This window comes from Marmota marmota, unplaced genomic scaffold, assembly GCF_001458135.2.
Source record: "Marmota marmota marmota unplaced genomic scaffold, marMar, whole genome shotgun sequence".
Lineage (NCBI taxonomy): Eukaryota > Metazoa > Chordata > Mammalia > Rodentia > Sciuridae > Marmota > Marmota marmota.
In genome coordinates this window covers 244791-257452 of record NW_026000283.1, presented here as the reverse complement: position 1 = coordinate 257452, position 12662 = coordinate 244791, and the positions used below count along the sequence as shown (strand labels likewise).

At 36.4% G+C, this 12662-nt stretch overlaps 1 protein-coding gene across 1 annotated transcript; it reads right to left on the bottom strand.

Annotated features, from left to right (window-relative positions):
* Positions 1–534: 534 nt before the first annotated feature.
* On the bottom strand, positions 535–1458 carry LOC107153014 (olfactory receptor 1019-like). Its single transcript, XM_015498531.1, has one exon. The coding sequence runs from the start codon at positions 1456–1458 to the stop codon at positions 535–537; it is 924 nt and encodes a 307-aa protein (XP_015354017.1).
* Between the last annotated feature and the right edge of the window lie 11204 nt (positions 1459–12662).

Here is a 12662-nt window from a genome sequence, read left to right as displayed (position 1 = left end):
TGGTGCATTATAGTTGTACATAATGATGGGGTTTGTTGTTACATATTTGTACATGCACACAATAGAACTATATAATTTGACCATTATCATTTTCCCTTTCCCTTTCCTCCTCTCACTCCCTGGTTCCTTTTCCTCTACAGATCTCCCTTTGATTTTCATGAGATCCCACCCCTGCCACCTTTCTTTTCCTTCATGTTCTTCAAATAACATAAAGTCAAATTATATGTTTTCTAACTTTCTTGTTATTTTACAATTATTTTAACTTATAACTAGTGCTATCATACAGGATCACCACTCAGATCGATATATCTATACCTACATTTCCATATTTCATTCACTTGTTTTAGAAAATATGTATTATTTTGTCCATATCCTCCAACTGCATTGCTGTTTATCTAAACAACTACTTCTGAACACTCAGAGCAATTCAGTTGTTCTTACCAAGGCTTCATGTGCTGGCACAGAAAACACTGTGAATTAAATTTAAGTGAGTCTTCACAAAACCTATTATATTTTGAAATACACAATACTATATTAGAGACTGTGCCTCAGTATTTTCTGTAGGGCAATTTTCACTTCCTGATTTCTCAAACTGTAGATGAGAGGATTTAACATGGGGATCACCATTGTATAAAATATTGAGACCAGCTGATTTCCTGACAAGGATGCATATTGAGAGGGCTGCAAGTAAGTGTACATAGTTGTCCCATAGTAGAGACCAACAGCAGTGAAGTGGGAAGCACAAGTGGAGAAGGCTTTCTGTTTTCCAGAAGCTGAAGGAATTCCCAGGATAGTCATGAGTATAGACATGTAGGAGACAAGGATCACCACAATGGAGGTGACCAGCGTGAATCCTCCACAGATAACAACCAACATCTGAGTAACCCAGGGATCTGAGCAAGACAGAGCCAACAGTGGAGGGATGTCACAAAAGAAGTGTGGGAGGATATGTGGTTGACAAAATGATAGTTGTGTGACAGAAGTTGTTACAGCAACCATGTTAACTAAGCCGCCAAGGTAGCATCCTGCTACCAAGAAGAGACAACGACCTCTCGACATGGTAAGGTGGTAGAATAGTGGGTGACAGATGGCAGTACAGCGGTCATAGGCCATGGAAGCCAAAATATTACATTCAGCAGAGGCAAATATTATAAAAATGCCCATCTGAGTCACGCATCCAAGGAAAGAAACCTCATGCAGCTGAGTTAATAAATTTGTTAAAGTCTTTGGGGTTGTGGTGGATGACAAACAAACATCAAGGAAGGACAGATTAGAGAGAAAAAAATACATGGGAGTATGGAGGCGGGAGCTGATTATTATCAAGACTACCAGGCCTAGGTTCCCCAACACAGTGATGATATAAACAACAAAGAAAACTCCAAATAGCAGAACCGCAAGCTGTGGGTTGTCTGTCATTCCAAGAAGGATGAATTTAGTCACTATAGATGAATTCTCCATTGACACAGCTGAGAATTATTGTAGACTAGTTAAAACTCTTCAGATATGCTTTAAGTGAGAAAATAAGACAAAACTGGATGATATGAGTAAAACAGCTCCATTCGAAGCACACAAATCCATGACACAATCCATCCCTTCTCCTCATCTGTAGTCTCACTTTAGACCCTTCCCAAACAGGTTCACTATTTCTCAGGCACAACAGGGAAGAGGTAAAGACTAAAGGGGAAGGGGAAAAAAAGGAAGTAAAGAAAACTCAGAAAGTAAAAGGAACACAGGGAAGAAAATAAAGGCCCAAGAAGCAAAAAGTTCATTATAATATTTGTGAAAGAAATGAGTGAGAGTTTTGCTCTTCACCAACACAGGACTACACACTCTTGGAAAAAATAATGGATTGGCCAAATTATATTGTTATATTGTGTGCATGTATGAATATGTAACATCAACTTCTACCATTATGTACAACTGTACTGTACCAATAAAAAATATGGAAAGGGCTGGGGATGTAGCTCAGTGGTTAAGTGCCCCTGGGTTCAGGTTCTATTCCCAGTACCCTCCCTCCAAAATATGGAAAGAAAAAACATAAATATGACAAATTAAATACAAAAATGTAAACAAAATAAAAGTGTAAAAGAAAAAAATTAGTGCTATGGACTTCCATGTTAATCTCTCTCCCCTTTTCAAACCACACCCAAGGAATTATTGGGAATTATTGGAAATGAGGTAATTGATAAATATGTCAACCAATTTCATCTACAGAGAGGGTCCTCCTCCCACCTTCAGTATTGTGACATTTCTGAAAAAATAGAAGTCACCAATACTCACTATTTGTGTTGGTCAGTAGAGGATTTTCCAGGACCATGATCATCTCTCCATTGGTTGATTGTTGCAGAAATGAGGAATGCTCCTAAGTGACCATAAGAAACTGGGATCAAGTTTGAGGGTATCATTGGGTCCTATGAAATAGCAACCACAGAAGAACCAATACCATCAGGATTCTTGCAGCTTCTGGCTCATCACTTACCATTTCTTTTGACCATGCTTGGAACAAAGGGAATGCAAATGCAAAACTGTGACTTAGTGAACAGATATATCTGAGCAAAGGACCAAGTCCCCAAATGGTTGAAGTCATTTGGTACTAAGTGCATGGGCTCTGTCCCACTCTTTAAAGGTTACAGGCTATCTCTCCATGATGCTAGTTTGCTGCCTAAAAACAAATGCCAGGGCTGTGCCATGGATGAAGCACCAGATAAAATAAGAGATGGGTCCATGTAGCTCCATCTTCATTTATAGAATCTAAACCAACTTTGAGCTCCTATGGATCACTGGGTAATCATTGGTGAATCATGCCTAGAAATAGTTCCTGTGTTTAACTAGAGGCTGGACAAGGGGACTTCTGAAGGGAAACCCCAACTTTGATTAAAAAGAAAGTCATGGGCTGAGGTTGTGGCTCAGTGGTAGGGTGCTCACCTAGTATGCATGGAACACATGGTTCAATCTTCAGCACCATACAAAAATAAAATAAAGGTATTGTGTCCAGCTAAAAATAAAAAATAAATAAATATATATTTACAAAAAGAAAGTCATGGACTAGAAATGTAGCTCAGTGAAAGGGCACTTGCCTGGCACACACAAGGCCCTGAGTTCTATCTCCAGCCCTGAAGAGAAAGAATAAAGAAAGAAAGTCATGTGTGTTTGAATTCACCCCAAAACACAGATTCATTACTTGGTTTAAGGTCTCTGATTCTGAGACCTTATGGTTGTTTTTGAATCCTGGCTCAGGAGTTCTAGAGATCTACAGCACACCCTATCTAAGCTTTAGTGTACTCTGTAAGAGGGATAGAAGTAGAACCTCTGTCATGGGGCAACTGTGAATATTAAATGAAATATTGCAAGTAAAGCACTGGGTACATATTAGGTGCTCACTGAATTATTTTCTTCTTTCCTTCAGGACAACTCCACTTGTATATTCATTACCTTTTCCACTATATTTCACCAAGTGGAAGCAGAGGTATTGTGTATATGCAATTGGTATCATTTTAGATTGATAGAAGTGGACCTTAGAAAAACCAGTAGAATCATAATTCCTATGCCCCACACTCTTACTCCCCTTCCCACACTTATAAAGTGTGGCCAGAGCCAATGAAAAGAGGTTCTCTCAGTTGTGCTAATTCATTTTGTTGTTGTTGTTGTTCTACCCAAACTGCTGGTGTTAACTGCTACTGCTACTGTTTAGCACAGCAACCTGCCCAGTGGAATATTCTGCAACTTATCCCTCCAAATGGGGAGATTGAAAGAGAAAAGAGTGGGATGAATGAAGGTTAATGGAAAGACAACTGCATTCTGTAACAAAGACATGAGTTCGAGTCCTCAAGATAGTTTGTAGTCTCTCAGTGGTAGATAGCCCACTTTAACCTCTTTGAGTCCCATATTTTCTTATCTCAAAAACAAGAGAAAACAGTACTCCCTATGCCTCTTTTAGGGTTGGCATGAAGATCAAATAAAATAATGAATGTGAACGCACTCCGTAAACTCTGAAGGGTGATATAATACACATGGAACGGATCCCTATTATTATTCCATCATGGAAGGTGGGAGAGGGAGGAGGAATGCGTCAATGTGATCATTTTCTGCTGCCTGCTCCAGCTCATGCTTACAGAGCTGCACTCCTTGCCTTCCCACTCACCCCCCCCACACACACACACATCATCTTCTCTGCCTCTCCACTGTGAAAGTTTCAACCTGTGAAGGTTTAAACAAACAGCTCCAGGCAGTTCACATACCTTGTATGATGAGAAAGACAGGCTTTTTAATGTTAGTTTCACATTCTTGTGTCATCTTTTACATTTCCCATTTTAGGATAACTCTTTTCCCTGGCATCCGCATGCATTGTAGGCATTCAGTAAATAATACTTGAATGACTAAGTGACTGTTAGTCCTTAAAACATGGTGAAATCTTTTTTTGTTTAAAATAAGATTGAATTGCTTTTTCTTCCCAAAGGAAACAAACATGTAAAATTAAGACTATAAAGGAAATGATTTGATACTCCTATCCACACACCCCACTGCTTTAACTGCTGTCATGATAGCAACCAGAAATGGTTTATTATTATTTTGGCTAACATGTCTTGGATATATTTACTTGTTGGAGATGAATGGGCAATTTAAATTGATGAAGAAGTGACATTTCATATTTTTTTAAAAAATTCACTCCTGTACCCATTTCTAAAAGCATTTAAATTTAGAGTACTCATTCTTTAAAAAGTTGATTACTACCTTGCTCAGTTCTTCAGTTATGTAGTTCACTGTGAATCTTCCAAATATAGGCTAACATTTGAAACTTAAGCAAAGTTTCACTTATTTACCCATTCAATAAAAATTTCTCAGATTTTTGGTAAGTGCCAGCCTTCCAAAAAATCATCGATTCTAATCCACTTTTTTTCTAAGTAAAGAAAAAGAAACCCAGAGAGATCATATGACTTATCTAAGGTCTCAGTGAACCAAGTAGCAGGGTTGGTGCTGGAACCCCAATCTCCTGATCAAATTCAGTGACCTTTTCATAAGACTATTTTGCTTTACACTTAACTTGTTTTCTGAAGTTATTGTGGAGGAAACTTTCAACTTTGGTACATTCATTTCTCTCATAATAAATGCAAGGTAATTCTTTGTCACTATATTTAAGCTGTATGACCTTGAGCAAATTGCTTGCTTGTTTGGGTCCTAATTTTTTCATCAATAAAATGGAGCAGCTAAACTACGTGGTCCCTGAGGTTCTTTTCAGCTTTGAACTCTAATTTCCCATGACACTGTGAGTCAAACTGCACAAAGATCACTGGTCATTCTCAGTATCTGATGGAGAGAATTTGGAAAGCAAATTTCTATGATTCTGTGAGTTTATGCTGTACAAACCACTCTGCCCTTCTTTTTTCTCTTCTGTTTGTTCTCTGTGCAAGGCAGTTAGGAGCACTGAGGCAACAGCATGGTATGTGGTAAAAGATTTGGTCAAAGCATCCACACACATCCTAACAGAATAATTGGCCAGATTGTTTAACCTCTCTGGTATTTATTTCCTTATCTAAAGTAGAAATCATATTACCTAATTTAAATGACTTTTGAAAATTAAACAGAAAAATTTAAATTGTTTAATGTATATTTAGGTGCTCAATAAGTCTTAAAAGTCTATGTTGTTGTATGATTCTATTTCATCTTAAAAGTCTATTTTATTGTATGATTCAATGTGTGTGAAATGTCCAGAAACTACACTATTTGTTGGTAGGGTCTTGAAGAGTGATGCAAAAATGAGAGGAATAGAATTTCTTTTTTGAGTGGTGAAAATGTTTGAAAATTGATCACAGTGATGGATGCAAAGCTTGGAGTATGTTAAAAAAATATTGAATTGTAATATATATATATATTCTGATATGTGAGTTGTATCTCAATAAAGCTTTTATCAAACAAAAATATCATGATAAATACTGGAGAATAAAAAGTTCATTGTAGATCAGCCATCCTTGGCTGTATCTACATCCTTCTACTGACCTACAGCAGAAAACCCTAAGCACCGGATGAGATCACCAATTTAGAAGTACTTTGAAAAATTTAGCAATGACAAAAGGAATATATTCAAAGGAAATGATAAAAGCATAATTGGAGAAATAAAGACTTGGATGAATGGAAAGAGATACCTTTTGTCTGACTGGCAAAGCTAAAATGTAAGAAAGATGATACTTTTTAAGTTAATGTATAGATTTAATGTAATATCAATTTAAAATTCTACAGGATATTTTACAGACCATAATAAATTGATTAGATTCACCTGGAAGGATAAGAAGCCAAAAATGTCAAAAGATATTATTTTAAGTAATGATGGCAGAAAGCCTCTTAGATTTTAAACTTTATTGCAAAGCCATACATATAAAAACCTGTTGGACATTGGGTTAAAAACAAACATTGATGGGCTGGGGTTGTGGCTCAGTGGTATATAGCACTCACCTACCATGCATGAGGTACTGGGTTCGATCTTCAGCACCACATAAAAATCAAATAAAGATATTGTGTCCACCTAAAACTAACAAATAAATATTAAAAAAACAAAGATTGATCAAGGAAATGGCACATTCTAAAGAAAGTCAAAGTCTTATAAAAACTTCTAAAACAGACACACACACACACACAGCAAGAGAACGAGAGAGAGGAAGCTCTTAACAAATAATTGTTGTCAGGAAAACTGTAATAGTAAGAAGAGAATGAATTTGGATAAGAAACTCATATCATATGCTTCAATAAATTGCAGATGGATCAAAAAGTTAAGCACAAAAATCTATCTGGTGAAATCATACAATAAAAACCCCCAAACAGAATAGCATTGTTTATCCAGCTATTGTGGCCATTTGAAAAACTGAGGTATAATCTAAGCCACAATAGTACTGAGAACTAGGATGATGTGTCCAAATACATGACTAAAAATATTTTGTACACTGTACTATAAAAATGAATGTCAAAGAGGAAATAACTAAAAAAGGATAATATGGGTAGTGAGAAGAATTTTTAAAGCACCCTAGTCAAAACATATAAAGAAATAATGTAATGTGGGAGATCAAAATATGAAGCTCCCTTGATACATTCTTCTGGTCACAAATAATAGACACCATGCACTGTAGGGAGCACATTTAGTATATAATCACCTGAAAAAAATATCACCTCAGCAAAATACAAAATGCAAAGTTTTCCCCAACATGATAGGTATATATAGAATACAGATCACTATTAAGAAACAGGTCAGTAGGTAAATAGATGAAGGTAATGTACATTTTTAGAACATACTAAGATGGTATGTAACTGCTCTTTACCCAGTCAACTCCATTTCAGGAAGATATCCCAAAGGATATAATTCAAAATAAATGAGAATAAATTATGCAAAAATGTTCATCACATTGCTGTTCAAATATTCATCTGCTGTATGTGTACATCTATAAATCATGATCTTATATGCTTAGAAGACTCACTTATGCATTAAACCCAATTTCTGCCCACAAAGAACATATAATATATTAGGGAAGACATTGTAAGTAAAATTTGTTCTTTCATGGAAATAAACATGAAAGAACAAAGAAAGGATAAGAAGCCAAAAATGGGCATGGATCAGGGTGGAGGTGCAGAGAATAAAGGCTTCATGGGGGAGGTAGGACTGAATATGGACCTTGAAAGGTGTGTGGAGTTTGATGAAAGATGTGAACAGCTGAAAGAGAAAAGGGCATTCCATTAAAAAAAAAAAATCCAACTTCCTGGTTGCGGGGGATGGCTAAACACACTATTAGATATTGACAGGCTAGATGGCCATGTAATCAGTAGGAACAAATAAAAGAAATATGTTTGTGAAATAACCTCAAGCCACAAAAAAACCATGACTGTACCTTAAAAAGGTCAGACAGGCACTCAGAATGCTTGATATCCGCAATGTATGATTCAGTAAAGTTGCTCAAGTTCTGCAATTTTAAAAAGTCAACAGCACTGTATAAAGGTGAGTGCTAAGTCAAACCTACAAGCATTTGCTCTGATCCTTCTCTGGGACTAAACTTTCAGGGCCAGGATGACTGTACACACTGGGTTTCTGCAGGGTCTTCAGGAAAGTGGGAGGGGTAATTGCTTGTTGGCAACTGCAGGGGCTGAATTCTGTGCTTCCTCCTCTCACATCTCCTATGAACACAAGTCATCTACTTGATTATGATGCCCTCCATCCCCTCTGCCTCTCCCCCCTCACACCCTAGCCCACTAAATCCTCTTCTATTTCAACAAAGCCATCACAATGTCCAGTCTCCAAAATCCCTGAGTAATGGGACAGGAGTTAGGAGGACTCAGGACCATCTGTCTTGTTTTACTAAGTCTACTGACAGGGAAAAAGAAAAGCTCCAGGATTGGGAACCTTAGTTTATGTAAGCTTAGAATTCATCAGCTCTGATTTCTGCCTGCTACATTCTTACCCTCTGCAGACATAAAATAGAAATGTGAAAAGCAATTTAGAGTTACTCAAAGAAAAACTTGTCGTTCTGCCTAAAGTTTTTCAAGTTATAGGCCCCAGGCAGACACGTCAACATAGATCAATTTTTATGGCCCAATTCAGTGGCTCTCAGTGAAAGAACCTACCTTATTGTTCACTCCCCTCTACTCCACTCTTTGTGTGACTTCAACAAAATACACAAGTCCACTCTACTCACCTACAATTTCTTGCTATTTTTTTTCAAGGATACATTTAGCATTTCACTCATCTCCCCCAATTGTTTCTTCTGGAAAGACTGAGGCATTTTTTTAGCTCCTTGGACTTCTCTCCATAAAAACAGCTAATCATGAGGCAACTATGAAGTGTTGAACGAAAGCAATGAACAGCATATAATGCAGAATCATTCTCCCCTGGGTGAATCTGAAGCTAATTGAAAGGTTACTGTGTGAGGCGCTAAGCAACTCAGTGAGACCCTATCTCTAAATGACACAAAAAATAGGGCTGAGAATGTGGCTCAGTGGTCAAGTACCCCTGAGTTCAATCCCCAGTACCAAAAAAAAAAAAAGAAAGAAAGGCTACTGTGTAAATAGGTTGTCTTTCCTTAATCATATGTTATATTTATGTAAACATTTTTAAAACTTCTTCCACAAACATTTTTATTCCATATGCATGTTAACATGTTTATTGTCCTAAGACCCTTGTGAGATATGTAGTTGTACATTTATACCAATAAGGGTCAGGCTCTATATTTAGGTTCCCTAATTAGAAAGAGCAAAGGATAGGTTAGCTAAGAGATGGGACTTGGTGTCAGATCTGACACTAACCAGCTATCTGACTTTTGGCTAATAACATCCCATTTCTGCTCTTCATTGTCTGCATCCATAAAACAAGAGATTGGACAGATGATTTGCAGAGCTTTTCTTCCACTTCTAAGACTCAATGAGTCAGAGCCCAGTGACATGTTTCAGAGGCAACCTGCTATGCACAAAAAGGCAGTATTTTAAAGTAGAAAATATATTGGCTTTACAGTAAAACAAAATTGTGTTTGATTTTTGGAATTACCAATTATGACCAGTGTTACCTTGGCCTGTTTACCCTCTCTGAGTCTCATCTTTCCTCTATAAAATGAGATAGTAATACTTTATATGGTTATTGTGATGGTAAACAAGAAAACAGCAAATGGCACATAATAAGCTCTCATTAAATGGTAGCTACTCTTAGTGGCTTTATATGCCAATACATTATAAGTTCCCATCCAGAATGTATTTATACATTATTTATTTGTAGGTGCTCTTTTGATCTCAAAATAAACATGGATCTTCTCTACTTTCTCAGTCATGGAATATATTAGCCAGAGTATAATTACTATGTAAACAAACTGATTTTACATAAAGGAACAGTGAAGTTATATTACTAGTTCTAAGTCACACAGTTAGATAATGACAAAGCCAAGTCTAAAACCCAAGTTATGTCATACCTAGTCAATGGAGTTTACACACCCAAATGATTCTATTTAAACTAAGCTATACTTCTATTAAGAGTTTGTTGTGGCAGGTAAAAGTAATAAAAATATTTTACACTCTATTACTTAGCTAAGTCTATTAAGAAGAGCAAAATAAGATAGTGAAAATCTGAGCAACTCAAGCCAAAACTTTTTTTATTTATAATTCTTGGGTCAAAATAGTCTTTTAGGCAGTCGAGGAAGCAGCAGGGCAAATTAATGTTATTATTTGTTTCCCATTGTTATGGTTTAGATATGAGGTGTCCCCAAAAAGCTCATGTGTGAGACAAAGCAAAGTTTGCAAGACAAATGATTGTTATGAAAGCCTTAACCCAAGCAGTGAATTAATTCTCTGATAGGGATTAACTGTACTGGTAACTGCAGGCTGGTAGGTTGTGGATAGAGGAGGTGGGCCATCAGGGGTGTCCCTTTGGGATATATATTTGGTAAGCTGAGCTTAGTCTCTCTCTGCTTCCTGGTATATTGACTTGATCTGCTTTCCTCTACCACACTCTCCACCATGATGTTTTTTCCTGCCTCAAGCCCCAAGAATAAGAGCTGGCCATCTATGGACTGAGACCTCTGAAAACATGAGCCCCCAAATAAAATTTTCCTCTTCTAATTGTTCCTGTCAGGTCTTTTGGTCACAGCAATGAAAAAAATCTGACTAAAACATGCATACTTATTCTTGTCACCCTCCAAGTTAGTCTGATCATCTGAGTGAAGGGTGCCACTTACCCATTTAGCCAGAAAAGTATGGGTCATCCTTAACACCCCCTTCTTTCTCACCTCCTCCTTTACCCAAACATTATCAAGTCCACCTAACTCTACCTTCTAAATTCCCCTTGATGCTGGTCTGCTATGATTTGAATGTCCCCTCCAAAACTCATGCTGGTTTTAACTTCCGTGGTACCAGTATTAGGAGGTGGAACTTTTAAGTCATGATTAGGTCAACAGGGCTCTGCCCTCATGAATGAATTAATACTGTTATCATGGGAGTGGGTTCCTGATAAAAAGACAAGTTCCACCCTATTTTTCTCTTGCAAACATGCTCATTTGTTCTTCCACCATGTAATGTTACAATAAGAATTTGTTATCAGATGTATCCCCTCAATCTTAAACTTCCCAGCCCCCAGAAACACGATCAAATAAACCATTACTACTTAATTTTCTCAGTCTCTGATATTCTGTTATAGCAGGAGAAATGGACTAAAGACATGATCAACTCTTTCTACTCTAACAGGTCATAATTTTTTCTCACCTGGACTACCTATTAACTGATTTCCATATAGCTGTTCTTAGTCCATTCAAATCAATTAAGTATAGGCAGCTGGGTTTTTTAAAAAATTTTTTTAATTGTCAATGGACTTTTATTTTGTTCATTTATTTTTATTTGGTGCTGAGGATTGAACCCAGTGCCTCACATATGCTAGGCAATTGCTCTGCCACTGAGCTACAACCCCAGCTCCAGCCAGCTGTTTTTAAATAAAACTTTAAATATGAATTTAAAAAATTAAGGTCTATGTTCTTTTATGTATATTATCTTGTACACATTTCCCCTGAGTCATTAATTATTCCATTTTTATTTGTCTAATTTATTATATGCCTATTTTATTTTGTCCCATAAACACTTTCAGATGTTATGACTACAAATCTAATTTTCTCATATGCTAAAATACACAAGAAAATTACTTATTCAACAACTATTTACAAAATGTCTATTATATTTGACACTAAGAATGCAGAGTGAACAACAGAGATAAAGTTCCTATTCTCATATGCATATATATTAGTGGACAGAGACAGATAATATAATAACATGAATGCAATCCCACTTCCAAAAGCTAAAAAAATATATAAAATATCTAGAAATTTAACCAAAGAGGTGAAATACCTTTATAATTAAAAATATAAACATGGATAAAAGCTAAGTGTATGCAAAAAGAAAATGGAAAGACACCATGTGTTCATGGATTGGAAGAATAAATATTGTTAAAAATGACCATACTACCCAAACTGATCTACAGATTAATGTAATTCTTATCAAAATACCAATGAATTTCTTCATAGAAATAGGAAAAGCAATATTAAAATTAGTATGGAACCATGAAAACCCTTGAATAGACAAAATCATCTTGAGCAAATACAAGAAAGCAGGAGGCATTACACAATCTGACTTCAAAACAGAGAGCAAAGCTTCAGTCATCAAAACAGCATGGTATTGTCAATGGAACAGAATATTGAGTATAAGAATAAGCCCAAACATCTACAGTCAACTAATTTTTGATGAAAGTGCTAAGAACTTGCAGTTGAGAAAGGACAGTCTTTTCAATAAGTGGTGTTGGGAAAATCGTATATACAAAAATAGAATAATTAATCTAGGCTTTTATTTCTCACCAGTTATAAAAGTCAACTCAAAATGGAATAAGGAATTAAATGTAAGACCTGAAAGTATGGAACTACTGAAGAAAACATAGAGGAAATGCTTGAGGAATTGGAATGGGCAAGGATTGATTTGGAAAAGACCTACAATTCATAGGAAACAAAAGCCAAGCAAAGATGGATAAATGGGGTTATATCAAACTGAAAATCTTCTGTTCTACAAAGGAAACCATAAACAGAATGAGCAGACAACCTACAGAATGGGAGGAAAAATTTGCAATGTATATAACTGATGAAGGATTAATATCAAGAATATGTGAGGAGGGC